The sequence below is a fragment of the Triturus cristatus genome, chromosome 3_1 (assembly GCF_964204655.1).
Source record: "Triturus cristatus chromosome 3_1, aTriCri1.1, whole genome shotgun sequence".
Taxonomy (NCBI): domain Eukaryota; kingdom Metazoa; phylum Chordata; class Amphibia; order Caudata; family Salamandridae; genus Triturus; species Triturus cristatus.
The window spans coordinates 914121939-914141298 of NC_140583.1; the positions used below are offsets into that span (position 1 = coordinate 914121939).

Here is a 19360-nt window from a genome sequence, read left to right on the forward strand (position 1 = left end):
TGAAACTGAACTCAGACAAAACAGAAGTCCTCATCTTAGGTACATCCCCCTCTGCATGGGACGACTCTTGGTGGCCGGAAGCCCTTGGAAAAGCACCCATCCCGACAGACCACGCACGGAACCTAGGCGTCATCCTGTATTCTTCTCTCTCAATGAACAGACAAGTCAGCGCCGTATCCTCATCCTGCTTCAACATTCTTCGCATGCTCAGAAAAACATTTCGCTGGATCCCCACCGAAACAAGGAAAACAGCCACCCATGCTCTAGTCACGAGCCGACTGGACTATGGAAACACCCTCTACGCAGGTACTACCGCTAAACTCCAGAAGAAACTCCAACGAATCCAAAACGCCTCAGCCAGGATCATATTAGACATCCCGCGCAACGAACACATCTCCAGTCACCTGAAAGACCTCCACTGGCTACCCGTCAATAAGAGAATCACTTTCCGACTGCTAACTCACGCACACAAATCACTCTACGACATCGGACCAGAATGCCTCAACTCACGACTGTCCTTCTACACCCCCTCCCGCCAACTACGTTCTTCCAACCAAGCCCTCGCCACTGTACCTCGCATCAACAGGACCACCATGGGAGGCAGATCCTTCTCATACCTGGCTGCTAAAACATGGAACTCACTCCCCGCTTACCTTCGCCTCACCCAGAATCACCTGGCATTCAGAAAACAACTTAAAACGTGGATATTTGACAAGTAATACTCCTCCCCTTTCTAAGCGCCTTGAGACCCTCTGGGTATGTAGTGCGCTATATAAATTCTCTGACTTGACTCTCTCTGACTTGCTAAAAAAACTTCCACATCCAGTCTGGCACCCGGGGATTTTATGCAGGTGAAGAATCTGTGGTTATATAGAGTATCAATCAGAAGGTGCATTGTCAACGTTAAATAACTTGTTGATCTATAATACATTATTCACTAGCATCCTGCATGGAATGCTGAAATTGCCTAAGCCAATCAGGATGCTAAGAGTGCATGTACTCCCTATTGTTTCTGCCTCAATTTTTTCTTCAGTGATGTTGTAAAGATTTGTATCCTTATCCCTTCTTTTCTCCTACCATGGTTTCTTCCGCCACCCCCTCCTTTCCGTTAGAACGCTCCTAGAATGTTATGAGACTTCTAAGTTGCACTCCCTGTGCCCACTGTCATTCTCACAGTGGGTTATGGATGTCGGTTGTGTTACCCATGCTAATAAAGTTACTCATCTTATCCAGCGAGTATTTGTAGTTATTTCATAAAGCATGGTCAGGATGTAGACCGCAACATGATTTGGCTTCTTTCTCTTCCTGTGTTCTGTGAATTTGAGGGTTCTGGTAGTAGGAGTACATTGCCTACATGCTGTTGAGTAGTTGGAGCTATTGATGACCCTTTCCATTTATTATGTAGTCTTCCCTCTGCTCAAATCTAGCATTGCCAGGCATGCATTTAATAGCACCTTATGTGGTCCGCAGAGGCAAATATATATATGCTGTTAATTTGCAGAGCAGTGGACAGTAAGACTTTATTGTATTTATTTTCTCAATCTAGAATTGTAACAATTACATTTGGGTTTCATGCAGCAGCTGGTACAGCTGTCTAGTCTTTTGAGCAATGATACAACGTCCTGACATAGATCAGGAAATAGTAATTGGGCTCTGGAATAAATGCAAGAAAGAGCAGCTTGGAAAATAGCTTAGTTTCAGAGATCCTCACATAAGCAGGATGAATAGGGAAAATCCAAATTTACATGTGCCATAGACTAATCATAGAGCAAAGTCAAGGGAGTCTGAATAGGCAGAAATGTTGCTTCATTGCAGAGAGCAGTGGTACCAACAGAAGCATGTGCAGAACTGGAGACCGAATGAGCAGACTAAAACAGTAAGATGCAGTATGGCAGTACTTGAATTTTCAGTTGCTCGCTGTGCATGTGATTGAAGCAAGGACATTCTTTTGTTATGATCTTGGTCCTAGGTTTCAGGATATCTACTCCTCCACAGAAGTACTTATGTTTGATGCCACCCAAGATTCTCAAAACTCTGTACATTTTAACTGAAAGCTTGATGAATTCACATAACTTGAATTATTTCCTATAACAGTTAATTTGACTCTCCTACATTTTTTGTCTTTTTAGGTTCAGAGTCCGTCATGGATGCAGCCTCAACAGTACATCATGCAACACCCTGTAAGTTTAGATCTCTTCCACTGCTACAGTTTGAAAACAGAAAAAAGGCATACCCTGCCTCATCACGCATGTTACCACCACCTTCCGCAATCTTAGATTCTTTTTAGCTTGCTCCTCGCCACCTTGGTACAATCCAATAATTTGAAGGGCTGCTGAGGGATGAAAAAAGATTTACACTCTTAAGGAGTTGCACAATCCTATATGATTGCATTGCTTTTGAGAATATAGTTTACAGCACAGTTTGCTTCTCATGATGATACATTTCAAAACTAAAAGGCCCTAACAAAATTAGTGCTTTGTTAGGTAAGCTAGCAGAACTATTGGAATGTCATGTTGTAGAGAATTTTTTGCTGCTTGAGTGAGACAAAATCTCAATCATGTTTGGTTGCATATTGGTTTGGCCTCTGAAATCTACATTGCATTACTTATTTTTAAAGATATTTTCATAGGATCCCAGCGTTCTATCGCTTCCAACGTAGGCCACTGTATGGTAGTAATGCATTGCACTTTAAGGTTTTGTTTAAGGAAAGTAACTTCCAAAAGTTTTCTTATTTTGTGGCATTGATGTCACATTATAGTTCATACCAACTTATACAATGTTTCTTCTGGATTTTAGGGGCTAAAAACAAAGTTGATCAGGGGAAAGCTAGAGAGAAATAGAGAGGTCCTTCCAAGACTCTCAAAATTAGCAGTTGATTCAGTGCAGATCATATACTAGCCAAGATGTTAATTTAACATTTCTGAAACTTCTTGCTCTTTCTCTATACTTAAAGTTCAATCGGTTGAGACTTGTGCTGTGCATTATCCTACCATGTATGTCTTTGGGTCAGCTGAACATCTAAGTCAGAGTCCATAGGGCTCTTGAGGATGTCAACCAGAAGCCCACAGTGACCTACAATGTAAACACTATCTTTAGATTCTATTTTCTGTCATATTGGTTTTGAAAGCATTGTCCTGATTAGCATGGGATACTTTTAGAATTTACCACATACATGTGACTATATAAGGACACTTTTCAAACTGGTGGTGTCTATTTCACAAGCTTTTTTCCAGGCTTCTTTCATCACTACTCATAACAGACTCTAGTTGCAACTATCATGTTTTTCAATTTTGGGCATCCCAAGTGAAAGAGTTTGTAAATATTTGCTTTTGTTAATTGAAGAGAGCAATAAACCATTGTAGGACATTAGAAATTTACTTAATTCAATAGCATCAAACTACAAAGCATGTTTAGGTGCGGAGTAATGCACTTTTGTATTTTCTCCATGGATTCTCTCCTGCACCATTTGGTTCCTGTACCTGACTTTATGCACTAGGTGTGGGCCCTGTGCTCTTACGAATGAACATGATTGATTTGACCAGAATGGAATTGGTTCCTAATTTCTTTACTTGATGGATCAGCCTGATGCTGTTTATGATATGTAAATGTACAGATATTTATATAGCACGAATCACCAACCGGTCTCTAAGCGCTTGCTTAGGGAACCCGTCCTGGTATTCCCCTGTGAGATAACCCAGCAGGGCATCCACAAGGTGAAAGCCAGGCATCCCGCCGCGAGGGGCCATTGTGGAGATTAAGCAAGCTATTGCCCAGAGTTGCAGAGTGTGAACCCATGAATCGAGTATGCACTGGAGCGAGAATTATCAAGTCCATGGACAATTTATGGACTCAAGACCCAGCCGAGCCGGGAATTGAACCCTGGTCCCGGGCTGACCTCTGCTTCCAGGTCTGCCTACTCTAACCAGTGAGCCACACTTCTCCATGGATGTTGTAGCGAACTGGGCTTTTGTTGCAGTTATCCCCCACACCACAGACACATACATTTTGCCCCTTTAGAGCTACTGGATGCTGATTTTTGTCTTTCAGTGCACTGAGACCTCCTAAGCTGACCTCGATGCCAGTGCTCCTTCTCTAAAACAAGGTGAAGTCTAATTGTGCTACAGTTGGCTAAGGAGCTTTGCACCCGTCCGTCCCTAGTAAGTGTGGGGATGCCAGGACCGCCCGGAGCCGCACAGTGCCAGTCCTTGGGGTACCGACCCCTTGTGGCAGCCAAGGCTTGTTGTGCCCAGACCGGACACCAACGCCATGGAAGATCGACCTGCACGTCGAGGTACTTAAGGGACAGTGAGACCCACTTCATGAGCGGCCCAGCTGGCCTGTTTGTCCCTCCTGCAGAAGACAAAGAAGTGAGTCTTTGACTGCTGCCACTCAACGACTCAAAGCACCTATGCACCCACGCTCCATAGCCCAAGTCCAAGGGAGGTGATGGTGCCAAAGCTGTCCCCAGGCCCACAAGAGCCAAACGCACACTTTGGGTTGCCCAGAATGGATTTCCGGTCGCTGCCTGCAGCCTCATTCTGTAGGCTCAGTCCAACTGTGAAAGACTCCTGCCCTGGAATCCGACCCCAAAAGACACCATTGCAACTGAGCCCCACAGCCCGAGGAGAGGTGGTCCAAAGGTGTCCCTGCGTGCTGAGGATTTCAAAGGTCGAGTCCCCCACCCCCCCTGTGTGTTCCCCCAGACTGGTGCCCCAGTCCTTGCTTGCAGCCTCTTTCTATCTAGACCATTTTAGTAAATGGGACACCCGAGGCCGTGACACACTTGTGCACCCAGATTCCCCAGAGCTCCCCGAATTGACCTGTTGGTGGGGCCTTGGCCTATATACACCTCAAGTCCAGAAGATCAGTCCCGTAAGTCTCATATAAGTGCACAAATGCAATACATGTTTTTTCTCCATAGGATGAAATTGCCAGTCCAGAAAATGCACCGTGTTCATTTCTGAAAATAGTAAAAATTCATAACTTGAAAAGTACTTACCCGATTCTGATGATCTTGGTATCTAAATATTTATAAAAGAATGTGTTCTTTGTATATATTGGTGTTGGGTGGGAGAGGGAGAGGGAGAGGGAGAGGGAGAGAGGGAGAAGGAGAGAGGGAGAAGGAGAAGTTGCGAGAGAGAGGGAGAGAAAGAGAGAGAGAAAAAAGAGAAAAACACACCAAAAACACTGCCTTCTGATATGCCTGCTTGCCCCCACTACCACAAAGAGATAATTTGGGGTGTCATCTGTGCCTCCTTAATTCCTCCGGAGTTTGCTTGGAATCTTTACACAGTTTACCTCTTTTTGGTCCACCATATAAAGAGCCAGCTTCCTACAGATGTACATATGTATTTGCTGCTCATTGAGTCTAAAACTCTATCGGCCCTGGTTAACCCCTTCCACGCGCGGCAAATTCCGCCGTGATGGGGGGGGGGGGCGGTGCTGGGCGTGGTGCTCAGTTACCCAGGATGGCTCCCGGCCGTCATAAATCACGGTGGGCGTGTGCTCATGACGGCCGGGAGCCGTCCGAACTCCGCCCGCTAACTAATTCGCCCGCACAGGCTCCCGGCCGTCATGAGCACATGACTGCCGTGACTCATGACGGCCGGGAGCCGTCCTGAGCATCGATAAGGTTAACAACAATGACATTGACACTTGTGTCCATACTCTACATGAAATTGCAGTGCCAGATAGACACTGTTGATGCATAGATCAAGAGTATCACCGATATTTGCAGTTAGGAAATAAATATGTGTGGCTGTAGATACACGTGCTCTGCATACTCCTGCCTTCTAGTGTTGGGTTTAGAATTGTGCAACTTGTTTTTCTTCGAGGAAGTCTTTCGAGACACAAGGTAGAGTCACTGTGATAGTGCCTCCTTTGTTATATTGTTTTCTTACCCCCGTCTGTTTCAGACAAGTGTACCCCTCCTCCGTGTTCAACTCTGTTCGGTACAAGTCTTCGGTCCTATCCTGTCTTCAATGGTATTGTAAATCTCTATCACACTTTTCCAAACCGCTGCCGCTCGATAATCCTGGTTGGGTCAGACAATCAATCGCCCTTCGGGCGCTGCCCGTCTTGGCCTACCTTTCCACATGCACCGTTTGCTCGGAAGATGTGTTCCTGGTAGAACTAACACCTTTTTCGATTCTGCCCGCAGTGTCACACCAAATATCCACACACCTACCTACACCATGTGTGTAACCTCCGTCTGTTGCAAGACCACCGCGAAGCGGAATGTGACACCTGCAAATCTTTCTGATCCAAGAAAACACTTCACGATCGAAGGGTGCGTTAACTGGAAATGTCTTGCAGCATCTTTGGTGAGGAGCACGCTCAGGAAGAGCCGGAAAAGGAGGAGGAGGATGCAGTATTCTCTATCAAGGAGATCTCCAGCTCTGATGTTGAGGAAGAGCTTGAATACACCCTTTTTCTCAGGCAGTACTGTTGCCCTGAACCCTCTGAAAAAGAGTTCTAAATACTTGTTCCTCCCACTTCTGTAGGGTGCCGGACCGCCCCAGCCTTCGGACCATAGTCGGACCTGAAAAGAGACTTTGAATGCCCTGCCTTTAGGCCTGGCACCGGAAACTGCAGTTAAACCTAAGTCTTCTGCTTGGGCACAGACCTCATCAGATCAAGCGCATTCTTTGGTCTCCATCAAGCCTTCAGAACCGAGGTGGCAGCCAGCTCCATCTCCTTCGATGGTGGAAAAGAAGTCATCTAAAGCCTTGACTCCAAAATCGATCGAATTCAAAACCTCAAAGCATTCTTCAGTTACTTTGTCTTTGTTTGAGCCAATTCTTGAAAAGATGGACATTAAACAGAAGAAGATCCATGCTCCAGAAGGCACAGGGTGAATCATAGTCTCACCTCCTCCTAAGAGGCAGTTGGCATTTGAGGTGGACTTGAACATTCCTATGCTTCCAAAAAACAAGGCAAATGACAGGGCTACAAGCCCTGCACATCATCCACAACCACCACCTCCTCCTTCACCACCCCACCATCTCCTTCTGCTCCACATCAGCACCCTCTAGACCATACAACCTAAGGTTCACCAACAGCCGCAAAAGAAAACACAAAATGCCCAGACTACTCATCCAGGTTCCGACACCCACTATCCAAAGACAACGCACTCTGGATGAGTTGGTCAGGGATATTTGCCTACGCTTTTCCATCTCTCCCTTTCATTTCATTTCTGATTCAGAAACTCTGGCAAACATCTCTCACCATGATCCTAGTGGCTCCCACTTAGGCACGTCAGCGCTGGTTCACAACGCTTCTGGATCTCTTACTACTCCCACACGAGAAGCTCCCCAACAGGCCAGACCTTCTCACTCAGTATCAAGGGTAAATAGGGCACCCAGACCCCCAAGATGATCAACGTAACGATTTGTCTCCTGAGGTCTAAAAGTTTGGTTATTTAAACTTACCATCAGACTACATGGATAGTCTTTAACCAGCACGCAGCCCAACAACTAGAGCCTGTTATGCTGCAAAATGGAAGCGTTTTGTTTGCTGTTGCCAAACTAAACCATAAATCCAATCAAGGCCACTGTGCAGGGCAATATTTGCTATTTACTTCATTTGTAAAAGTCCAGTTTGGCATACACTTCCATTCTATTACATCCTGCTGCAATAGCTGCCTATCTCCAAAATAGACCGTATCTGTCACTCTCCAGAATGCCTGCCATTAAAGCATTTATGGAAGGCCTTTAAACGAGTCCTTCCACCTTGTGCCTCCAGCACCCTCCTGGAACCTAAGCATTGTGCTTACTAGGCACATGGGTCCTACTTTTGAGCGTTTACACTCGTGCCCACTTCAATTTCTATCATGGAAAGTGGAATTTCTCGTTGCCATTACCTCACTCAGGTGTGTTGGTGAGCACCAGGCATTAACCTTAGAAGAACCATTCTTTCAAATACATAAACAAAAATTCTCAATTTCATCTCAATCAATCCATTGAACTACCTGTTTTTCCCTAACCCTGTTTCTGTAGCAGAAAGTGCTCTTCACACATTATATGTAAAAAAGAGCACTTTCAGGAAAACAAAACAACTGTTTGTCGCCTTTTCGCCACCAGATAAAGGTAACCCTATATCCAAATCCGGCATAGCCAGATTGATAGTAAAATGCGTTAAACCTTGCCAAATTAGTGCCAAAAGACCTTTATCTGTAACTCAGGGCAAACTCTACTCTTAAAAAATGAGCAACAATGTCTTTTTTTAGGACATATATCCATAGCTGAAATTTGTAAGTCAGCTTCATGGTCTACACCTCATACATTTACTAAACACTATTGTGGAGATGTGTTTGCATGCCAACAAGCCTATGCGGGTCAGGCAGTTCTACGTACACCTTTTCAATCTACTGCAACTCTCACAGCCACAGCTTCCTAGGAGGGACTGCTTTACAGTCTAAGTGGAGCATGTGTATCTACAGCCATACATGCCATCGAATAGATTGTTACTTAACCTTTAAGTATCTGTTCATGGCATGTAGTGCAGAGCCAAAAGATCTTTATCTGTAACTCTCAGGGCAAACTCTACTCTTAAAAAGAGCAACAATGGCTTTTGTTTAGGACATATATCCATAGCTGAAATGTGTAAGTCAGCTTCATGGTCTACACCTCATACATTTACTAAACACTATGAGCATGTGTATCTACAGCCATACATGCCATCAAATGGATTGTTACTTAACCTTTAAGCATCTGTTCATGGCATGTAGTGCTGTAGATTCACATGCACCTTCTTCCTCCCCAGTATTTGTGGCTGTTGCAGTTACGTGTTGTGCCCTTCTCTTAGCATGGATATCTTTACACTGACATTTTACTGACACTCATTGCTCACCAGCCTGCGGGAAAACAATCTTAACAAATTAGTTGATGACAATGCGCAATATCACCAAGAGGAGGAGTAACTCTACCTGGTGACTCGAAAGATTTCTTCAAAGAAAAACAAGATGCACAACTCCAAAACTAACACTAGATGGCAGGAGTATGCAGGGCATGTGAATCTACAGCACTACATGCCACGAACAGATGCTTACAGGGTAAGGAACATAATCCTTATTGGCAGACAGCTCCTGATTTTTCTAGCGTTATGCACAGTGGATTTAGGGTATATCTTATGAGAAGACCTCGGATTTCCAGGAGAGTTTCCTCGATGTCTTGGTCCTACTGGTGATCTCCCTGAGCCTCCTCGGCCCCTATGTCATCATCTTTAGAAAAACCCTTCTAATCTAACGACTGAGTGTTTTTATTCTGCCTCTGTAGCTCAAAAATCCCTGCTGCTGCTCAGTGAGTAGTTAAAACCTTGTGTGTATTAAAGTCCTAACTTAAATTGTGAGCAAGCATAACAATCTTCTGGATTCTAGCTCCTCTGTGTGCAGAACATACTTACTGTATGTTCGTTGTTAAGGGCGAAAATCCTACTGCAGATGGGTAGAACTTGAAGAGTGTGCTCATGCTAGAAGATGCCATTGAAGAATCTCAGTGACACCACCGTGATCAATAGTCATTCTCTGACTGTGTTAATACTCCCCCAATAAATCCCCCAAGATCCTATGCCCTTCGAAGTTTCAGCATTCATCTTCTTGGACTGCATCAGAGAGCCTACATATCCAGTGATGGAAAAAAAGAATCCAAACTGATGCTCAAGAAATGGGGCATTGTGGGTTTACAATAAACATCCTACTCAGGCTACACCTATGTTGACGCCTACCTAAAGTTAGGAAGTTTTGAATCCTAACACTATTCTATTCTATTCTCTACGATTTGTATATCGCATGGCTGCCCACATAGGGCTTCCCAGCGCTAGGCAGAGAAAGGGGAAAAGGAAACTACTTATTCGAAAAGAAAGGTCTTTAACCGTTTCCTAAAGTAAAGCTCAGATTCTGCTTTCGTAATTTGGAGAGGGAGGGCATTCCATAGCCTAGGTACTAGGACAGCGAAGGACCATCTTCTGGCTCTCGCTGTTCTGAATCTGCGGACAATCTGACAAAGCTAAGAGGCAGATCGCAGATGCCTTGCAAGCTGATGGATTATCAATAGGTTTTGTATAAGTGTTGAGCCTTTCTTGTGTATTGCTTTGTAGGCAAGGCAGAGCACTTTAATTTTGTATCCTCTTTTTCACCGGAAGCCTGTGTAATGAGGATCTTGCTGCAATGACTGATGGAAATTTTGGGATTATCTGCGTTGTGCGGACTGCTGCATTTTGTATCCTCTGAAGCCTATATATGACAAATTCGGGGCTGAATAGATATAGAGAGTTACCATAGTCAAGGTCAGACAAAATGAGGCCCTGAACTATGGTTCTGCGGGTGGATTTAGGCAGCCATCTCAGCTGGTGGCTGCCAATTTCTTGGCTTGGGAGGCCATAGCAAGTTCTTGGTCGAGGCAAACACCAAGGCATTTTACTTCTTCCTTGGGGGAGGGTTTGGTTCCCATAGATACCGGCCAATTCAATTCTCCCTAAAGTGATGAGTTTTCCCCTAGTACCTGTAGTTTGCTTGTATTTCCGTTTAGCTTAAGGCTACTAGCTGCCATCCAGCTCACAAGCCTGATTTAGGCGTTTATCTTGAAATGCTGAGGGGAATTCTGTTTGATTTGAAAGACTTATGATGATTTGAGTATCATCCGCATACGAAATGGCTCTAATGCCATGTTCTTTTATAATATCAGCTAATGGACTTACATATGTATTAAGAACTGAAGGACTAAGGAAAGACCCCTGTGGTACTCCACATTTCAAGGGAAGAGTGTTGGAGAATTAGTTTTCTTCAGTGACTTGAAAAGGTTTATTTTTAAGAAAGGCCTCTAACCATTTCAGCACAGTTCCAGATATCCCTTCTTATCCTAGTCTAATGATAAGGATTGGGTGAGAGACTGTGCCAAAAGCGGTGGTCAGGTCAAGGAGGGTAAATGCTGCTGTTCCTCCATTATCTAGGGTGGCTTTGAGCTCTTCTGTGGCGTTGAGGAGGGCAGTCTCAGTGCTATTACCTGTTCTGAAGCCTGTTTGTGATGGGTGTGAACTATTCTTTTCCACAAGGTAGGAGGTTAGGATGGAAGTTACATATTTTTCCTGGACTTTATTAGGTCCTGGCAACAAAGAAATAAGGCGGTAGTTGTCATTTATCAAAGGGTTGGCTGGACCTTTTTCAGTAGTAGCTTCGAGAGAAAGTTTAAAGATGTTGGCTAGGGTATGTAGGAGTATATCACCCCCTTTTTAATAGAACATCAGGGGGACTTGATCAGAAGGAGATCCTGACCTAAGGGAGAAGAGAATCTCAGTAGTTTTCTCAATCGTCATCTCTGCAAAAGTATTCAATTTTCCATAAATTAGTTTCTCTGTGGAAAGGGTTTCTATGACTCCACCAAAAATGTGACTGATGTTTTCTACCTTTTCCCTGAAAGTTTGCTAAATCATTACACTGATCTTCTGAGAGGATAGACTTGCTTACATTCTTGCCGATTGTCATAAGATTTACTATTTGATATAACTCTAAGAGGAATTTGGAGCAGTCTCGATTTTTTTGCAGTATGGCTAATTCTCGCAGCCTAATGACGTAATGATATTTCCTGACTGCACCTTTAGAAGTCAGTTTCTTGGCCCATCATAGTTTTTTCTCCAGTCTCTTTCTAGTCTTTATTTTAGTTTTTCAATTCCGAGAGATCAGGAGTACACCAGGGACATTTTCCTCTTGTACAAGGTGTCTTCCTTGACTGTGCGGGCAGCACCACATTGAGGGCAGTATGAAGCCATTTTACAAAGGAGTTATATCTGTTTTCTAGATCTCCCGTTAGTGTTTTCTAGCAAGCTTTGCAAATTTCTCGTATTGAGCTTGGCCCAGTTGCGCCCTGTGTTGACCGTTTACAATTTGGTCATTACGGCAGCAGGTTTGGTGAGTTGAAAAGGTATTAGCTTGTGATCTGACCATAACATTTCAGACACAATCACTCGATGGTGTAATTATTCACGGTTTGTGAATTTGCAAGAGATTTCACACTGCAAAAACTTGCTGTGTATGTTTAATTTAAGATATCCACTGGGTTTTGTGTTGGTTTGCCGCTTGATCATATAATGCTTAGAGAGGATTAATCCCATATGTCTTAAACTGGTAAGGGCCAATATGCCAAAATAGCAGCAGTCATCGTGGTTGTTTAAAACGGGTTATTATGTTTTGCCCCAGCAAAGATATCATTAGAAAGCATCTTGCCGAGGCAAGAGGATCAAACCTTTCTTGGATATGGAACTTTACCAGTATGAGCAGAGGAAATATTAGTAGGACTGACCTGTGGTAAAGGTTTGATATCGAACTCTAGCTTGATACAAAGTCATCAAACAGGGTGGGTAGAAGACCAAGTACATTTTCATTTTTTTATTGTACAATCTACAGGTCCCATTTAGAAATGTTAGGGACTTGCATACCTCTGAAAAGCATTAGTTGCACAGGGCTCAATTTATAATTCAGTGGACGGCCTGTTATTCTGCCAGGGGGACAGATTAAATTACTCTGGCACCATGCTTGGGGGACTGTCTACTGAATTTAGAAATGACCGCCAAGCTGGTAGTCATTTATAGCACATTGGCTGGAACCTGCTTCACAGCGCTTTGTCAATGCTTTTCGCTGTTTAGTGCAGGACTTTAGCTACATGACGGAGCCCTGCACCAAACAATTAACTTTTCTATTTTCAAAAAGAAAAATGCAAAACGGGATTTGCTTTCTGATAATAAAATAGAAAATCCCCCCCCTTGCCATGGGAGTCCTCTCCCATGCCGTGGAGTGCATGATTCATTTTTAATGTCCTTTACCACCAGGTTTTGCATGGCAGTGATGGACATTAAAAGAACAGCTATATCTCTGCCCATCTTAATTGGGTGGGTGGCAATATAGCCATTTCTCAGATGGCCCTTACTCCGTCAGGCGGTCGGAGAGGTTGGCCTATGTTGGTGGAGTAGTCCCCACCATAGCCATACCTATGGGCCACCTGTGTCTAAGTCGAGCGGGCAGACCATTAACTTGGAGCTAAACATACTCCATCACGACAGCGTATCCTTGCCACCAAAATATAAATCGAGCCCATAATTACCTCCATGCATTAATTCACACCAGTGTGCAGTGTGTCATAGTAATTACACCTCCTTGGCTCTATCATATCAATTTGGAGAAACCAAGATGAAAATTCTTCACCAGAGGATTTACCAATGTATTGCTGTAGCATGGTGATGATGTTTCTTGCAGAAACTTCTCTCGTTGAAATTACTCTTATGAAGAGAATAACGTGTCCACTGATTTACACAGGATTATATGACCGCCTCGTATTAACCCATGCCACATGTCTAAAGATTCGGAAGATAGCCCCTTTATCACAGCGATTGGCAAGATCTATGTTTCTGTAGACAATAATATATTTTTTTTAACATAAAGGTGAGTGCCTTACCTAACACATTTCATAAAATAGAAACTCTCGCTGTTCTGAGACTGCTTGATATGGTTCTCAGTAAGCAGTAAAGAACAAATCTATTTTAACGCCAGCTACTAAACAGATCGGACCTTGCCTAAAGGAAGAGCAAATATAAGGTTTCTATGAGAACGTTCCTGCTTTTTTTCTCGCGTTTTCTTCACTGTTCCTTCTAGTAGTAGTAGTAGTAAATTACTTTTTGCCAACTATGTTAAATGTTTTGCATTTCACTGTTTGTAATGTAAATATACTAAATAAATGAAAAAAGTTAATGTATGACTTGTAGGCAGTCGGTAGTCACATCTTTTATTCATTACCATTTGTGTGGCTTCCCAGAAACTTGTAGCTGAACAGGAAACTCTTCAGTACATAGTGTGCTTGTGAGTCACTTCGGCAAATATCTGACATATGTTTTTCCTGTCTGCAACTCTAATGTTTTTAGGAGAAATATAGAATCTTGCAGCGTCCCAGTGCACTTTAAAAATCTAAAACGTTGCTTCCTTATCTTTGAAAGAAAATATTTTCTTCTCCAATTCCCATTTTAAATTTGTTGCAATGGTGCGATTACGTGCTGCCATTATTACTTCTAAAGCCAAATAGATGCCATGTCGCAAACCAAGTCTTGCTCGGGAAAATGATTCTATTGAGATTTGAGGGCTTTCAGTATTTTTCATGCTTAATGGTGGTCCTTTCAAGTCCCAAATATATTTCTCTTCTACTTCAATATCATCATCAAAAGAGTTGGCACGATTTTCTGTAAGTAATTAAAAAATGCATAATTTCCTCCTTCTGCAAAGAGTCGTCGTCGTCATTATCCTGGAGACAAGGAATGTCTTGGATTTCAAAACATCTTAAGAACTTTTGCCATGTACTCGCCTCTGATACAATTTTCTGCCACTGCTCTCTCAATATATTTTTTGTTTATTTCCCATCGACCACCTGATAGGTCACTGATAGCTGGCTGGTTTAACCTGTTCTTATTAATGCTTGCATGTCTCTATATAGTTTCATCTGCCATTTTCAAGTATTTCACAGCCTAATGGACAGAAACCGTTTTCAGGCTTGTTTGTGAGACACCGTTCTCGGCTAAAGAGCTGAGGAGTGTCACATGCAGCCTTTATCGAACTGCCTGCCAGCATTATGCAGCTGCATTGACTTTTCATTTGTTTTACTCTTTATTTCTTGGGGACAAGGCGTTTGTTTTTTAGACCACTCCACCCGCTCAGTCGTTTTTTCAGGAGCAGTAGTGTTTAGTTGAAGGCGATTTGCTTATCACCGTTTGTTGTGTCAGGCTGTCTGTTGTTACTACATTTTGTTCCTTGCTCTGTTATGGATCTTCAGTGGATAGGCAGGTTTATAATGCCGTCAAATCACCAACATGGTGAACTTTAAACGTCAATTAACTGTGTGATCTGTGCCACACTGGCTCAACACTTAGTGTTATTGGTCATTATCCCGGTTCCCTCTGGTTGTATTTGCTGCTAATCATTTTAAACTAGTGCTTCAAGGTGATGAGTGATTACCAGGGTAGCACTTAGAAATTGGCAGTGGGGCAGATTAACAGATGGTGTGCATTTACATTGTGATGGGACATTGAGGAGTGGTAGTGTGAAGCTGGACAGAAAATTAGGAAAAGGTTGATGACCTAAACAAGATAGAAGTGGGTGCGAAGCTTTGGAACCAAAGGTCCCATAGCCTCACTGGTACTCTCCACATCTAAGCGAAATTCAGCCAACATACTGTAGGAGGCGCGAGTTTGCAGTACCACCTTGTTCTAATTGACAACCAAAGTGCAAAGGGCTTTCATTTCACTTGCACATCCTGGCAAAGTAAATGCTGTTGAAGTGCTGGTTTCCATTAGAACAGTTTAATATCGCATGAAGCCATCTGCTGAATGGGCTCATGTTTCGTGCAAGAAAGAACAAGGCCGAGGTCCCTCTTGGCAGTAGGCCTTTCCACCAGAGCGATCAATGCAGCAGGACAGCCAAATGATTTTTCATAGACTTTCCGAGGGAAAAAATGATGCCCGTGGACAATTTTCTTTAGGATCTGTTTACTTCTAAGCAAGTCTTACATGTGTCCTTATTTACACTTGATAGTGTGAGGCAACTGGAGAATCACATAATGTCATCAACTAATGAAGTCAGGGATTTGATGCTCTTTTGCAGAGCGGAGTGGCCCTTTGCTTTATTTATTTATTTATTTATTTATTTATTTATTTATTTATTTATTTATTTATTTAATTGTAAAGTTTTGTATAGCCCGAACGTGACCTTAGTGGGTATCCGAGTGCTTTACATGATGAGAATAAGATTAACACTTGGTCTGGTAGACAGGCAAACATATGTGTGAGAGCCGAACATATCATGAAGTAAAAATAAGATAACAGGGATTGGACTAGATTAAAGCCAGTACTAGGAAGGGCAATCTACATAATAGTTAGGTATCTATACCTTTTCAATATTACCGATATATTGATTTATTTATGACTTGTGTATGGAGATTGTGCAGTGAATATCTTAGCAACTGTCTGCGCTCTGAGGTTATAGGAGAGGCTTAGCTGAAGGGAGGCTATCTCCTCAAGTTGGCGGTCAAGCTAAGCGATTGGAATAGGCATTCTACCGCTCATCCTCCCAATCAATGTAAACCCCATGCCTTTATTCTGGAAGAAGTGCCAGGTGTCCGAGGACAATACCTGGTGTGGCTAGGTTAGGACCATTAGGACGAGCAAACACCCTGTGTTATCCCAGATCTTCTGAAGTCTTCTTAGGTCCTTGAAAGTGAGGAGAGAAGGCAGTGTTTATAGAGTCAAAGATGTTTAAAAAGGTCCTTGACCAATCTGACCTGAGACCACTACTGTTGTAGACATGTACGTATCGTGTCAACCGAGGCCTTTAATATTGTGTTAAGCTCTCACTAGTCAGGTGAGAGTACATACCTGCTCCCTGGTTGGTCACCCAGAAGGAATATGTCCCAGGAATTGAGCTACTACCACAGTTTGACTGCTAGGTATATACTAATGTATATGTAAGGTATGACTGTTCTGCATTTATGTTATGTTGCAAAGCCCACGTTAAGGGTCTTTTAAATCGAACAGTTCATATTTGAGCATTGGTCTCAGTTTGAGTTAGGTGGCTTTTCAGATCCCATTCATTGTTTAACTTGCAGAGACAGATGGTCAACTACTGTTCAATCTCCAAAATCGGTGTCTTAATCAGTTGTTAGAGCTGACCTTAACCATACTCTGTGTAATTAACTGTTCTCAATATATAAAGTAAATATTTGACCAACTCCATTGTAAAGGACTTGTAGCAAACAATTTTTTCTCTCACAATTGAGTAATCATTTTAACAGAGTTCAGTCAAAATGAGTGTTTTCAGTGATCTTGGGTTTTGAAAGCTCCATGTAATGCACCATAATTCGCACTGAAATCAAGAGTTTCCGGATTTGGGCAAACTTTATAAAAACATCAAGTGAGATGAGTGCAGATGTTTCTTACTGCAAATGACCCTGACCTCATTGCTCGTCCCTGATGTATAGTCATGGCACAGGCTGCTTTGGGCAGCAGTGCGGTTGGTCTGACCACGTAAGACTTGTTCCAGTTTCTCAGCGTAAGCCCTGTGCTTGCATGTAGCACTTCATACTACAAGGTGCAGCTTAATTGGTAATTTCATTTAGTATTCGAGTCAGCAGTGACCTTCTGTGTCTGGAGCCTCTACACATTCTTCACTGCCATAGTCCGATCTAGTAAAATTAGTTGCAAAAAACTCGGTCTGCTACTGCAATATCCTCCTCTACAGGTGAGTGGGAACCCCGGTGCTTTCAAATTGGCTCATTCAAATTTTATTGTCCAGTGTGTCAGACTGTTCTTTAATTGATACATCTCACCACCTCCATTTTTGCTGCCCCTTTATCAGACTCTTTAATTAACATCTTCAGTTTCCCAAGCCTTGTGTCATTATAGCCATCAAAGTTTCCATGCTAGTCATCATGATCGCCTTTTCAACCATGCATGAGTATATTGCAGTGACAGCCTGCTCCACTTTTCCAAGCTGCACTAGGATACCTTCAGATGGTGTAATTGTTTCTTTCTGACCCTCATGCAGTTCTACAGTGGGGTTGCCAGCATCAACAACCGCTCCCTCTGCTGGAATGTTTGGGGGATGAGCAAATCCTGTTTCTCTTTATAGTGTTACTACACTATTTGAAATGAAGTGACTCCCACATTTGCTCCCTTAGCAGGCAAGTGCACCACCAAATTGCTGATTGTGTTGATCTCCACTCCCTCTTCGGAGCATCTGCCTATGTTGTCCCCATTTGCCTCTGCTCAGGCTCCTCCGACTGCTGACATCAAGATAGATCCACATTTGCCGATCTCCATCAGCACAAGATAGGCCTCAAGTACTTTATTCTACGTCCATGCATTCTCCACTGTCCCAGAGTAATACATGCACCCCTCTGTTAGGGGGAATCAATGTTCAGGAAGTGTCCCGCATCTAGTGGGTGCTATCATGTTTCCCTCTGTCAGTAAAGGGGAGAGCATGCTAGCCCACCATGCTCCATGGACTCCGGGTTAAGGAAGGAAAAGACATACCAACTGTCCACTCACAGCTTGTACTCATACTTCATATAGCCTTGTGACCTTCAGCAGCCCGAGGAGACACTGGCAGTTCGGTCTCTGGAGCAGCTGAAGGAGTACAAAAGAAAGCATCCATCAGCAACGTCTTGTGGCTCAAAGTATGATTGGTGCTGCATTGCCTTAGACAATCCACTCCTGCATATTCTGTGCACACCTTGCACACTAGGAGACTTTGTTTTCATAACCAAGTATAAAAAAGGTTCCTTTGCAACAATATCCACATATCTGATAGAGACATCTAGGCGAAGATTACTTAACTCAGAATATCTCCCAGGCGTCAGACTGGACCCGGAAAATCTTTTTTCCCCAGCAATACCTCTGCACGCGGGGAGGTAGCGTCGCCTGGCTCCGTCCTGACGTCGGCCACGGAAGTGACGTCAATGGAGCCATATAAGCTACTCCCGGCGTGCTGACGTCCATTTTTCTTCTTTTCCGCGTCCTAACGCGGATCCGGGAAAGTAATACCTCGGGCCTGTTATTGTTTATTACAGGCCTTTTCGACGCCTTTTCGCATCCAGGAACAGTATGTTCGATGCCCTTTGTGGGCATCAAACCGTGCCGGTCCTGCTCGCGACAGATGTCAGCGACGGGCCCTCACAAAATCTGTATATGGTGCTTGGGAGAGCACCATAACTCTGTGGAGTGTGACGTTTGCCGCAAGCTGCGGCCACAATCACTGCTGGAACGCCGCATAAAGCTGCTTTCTGTCCCAAATGGACCCCTCGCGACGCACGTCTCCTTCTCTAGTGGAGCCGTCCACGCGGCGCCAGTCCTCACAGGGGGACGTTCTTGTTCGGGGCCAGTCCCGGAACCGTCGCAGTCATTCGCCTACCTCAGGTAAGCATTTGTCCCCCCCCCTCCCTGGTGCACCTCCGGGCCCCACAGGGGGGGTAGGGACTCTGGTTCTGACACTGCCGGCGGGTTTGCCCTCTGTTTCAACTGAGTGCCCTGACTCTGACACCAGAGTCGCCGCAACGTCGGGACACAGCCCAGAGGGGCATCCCGCAACGTCTAGCCCTTCCATAGCGCCGTTGCACAGCCTTCTGAGGCTCCCTGCGGCATCGCTGGAGGTGGCTGCGGCACAGTGCATGACACTGCTTTGGCATACTCTCGCCGCAGGTTTCCAGCTCGGGGAATGTTGAGTCGACGCCGGTCCGACTCTGAGCGGTCGAAGCCTTTTCGGAGGTCGCCGGCTTGACTCGGACGGTCGGGACCTTTTCGGAGGTCGCCGACGCCGGCTCAATGTCGCCTCGACGCT

The 19360-nt window shown here is 44.1% G+C and overlaps 1 protein-coding gene across 9 annotated transcripts in view; it reads left to right on the forward strand.

Annotated features, from left to right (window-relative positions):
- The window catches only part of RBMS1 (RNA binding motif single stranded interacting protein 1), a 592904-nt gene that overhangs the window by 544519 nt on the left and 29025 nt on the right, over nucleotides 1-19360 (forward strand). For all 9 annotated transcript variants that reach the window (XM_085645456.1, XM_085645455.1, XM_085645453.1 and 6 more), the window contains exon 10: nucleotides 2130-2180. In XM_085645456.1, the coding sequence (XP_085501582.1) occupies nucleotides 2130-2180 (51 nt within the window). The remainder of the gene's footprint in view (nucleotides 1-2129; nucleotides 2181-19360) is intronic.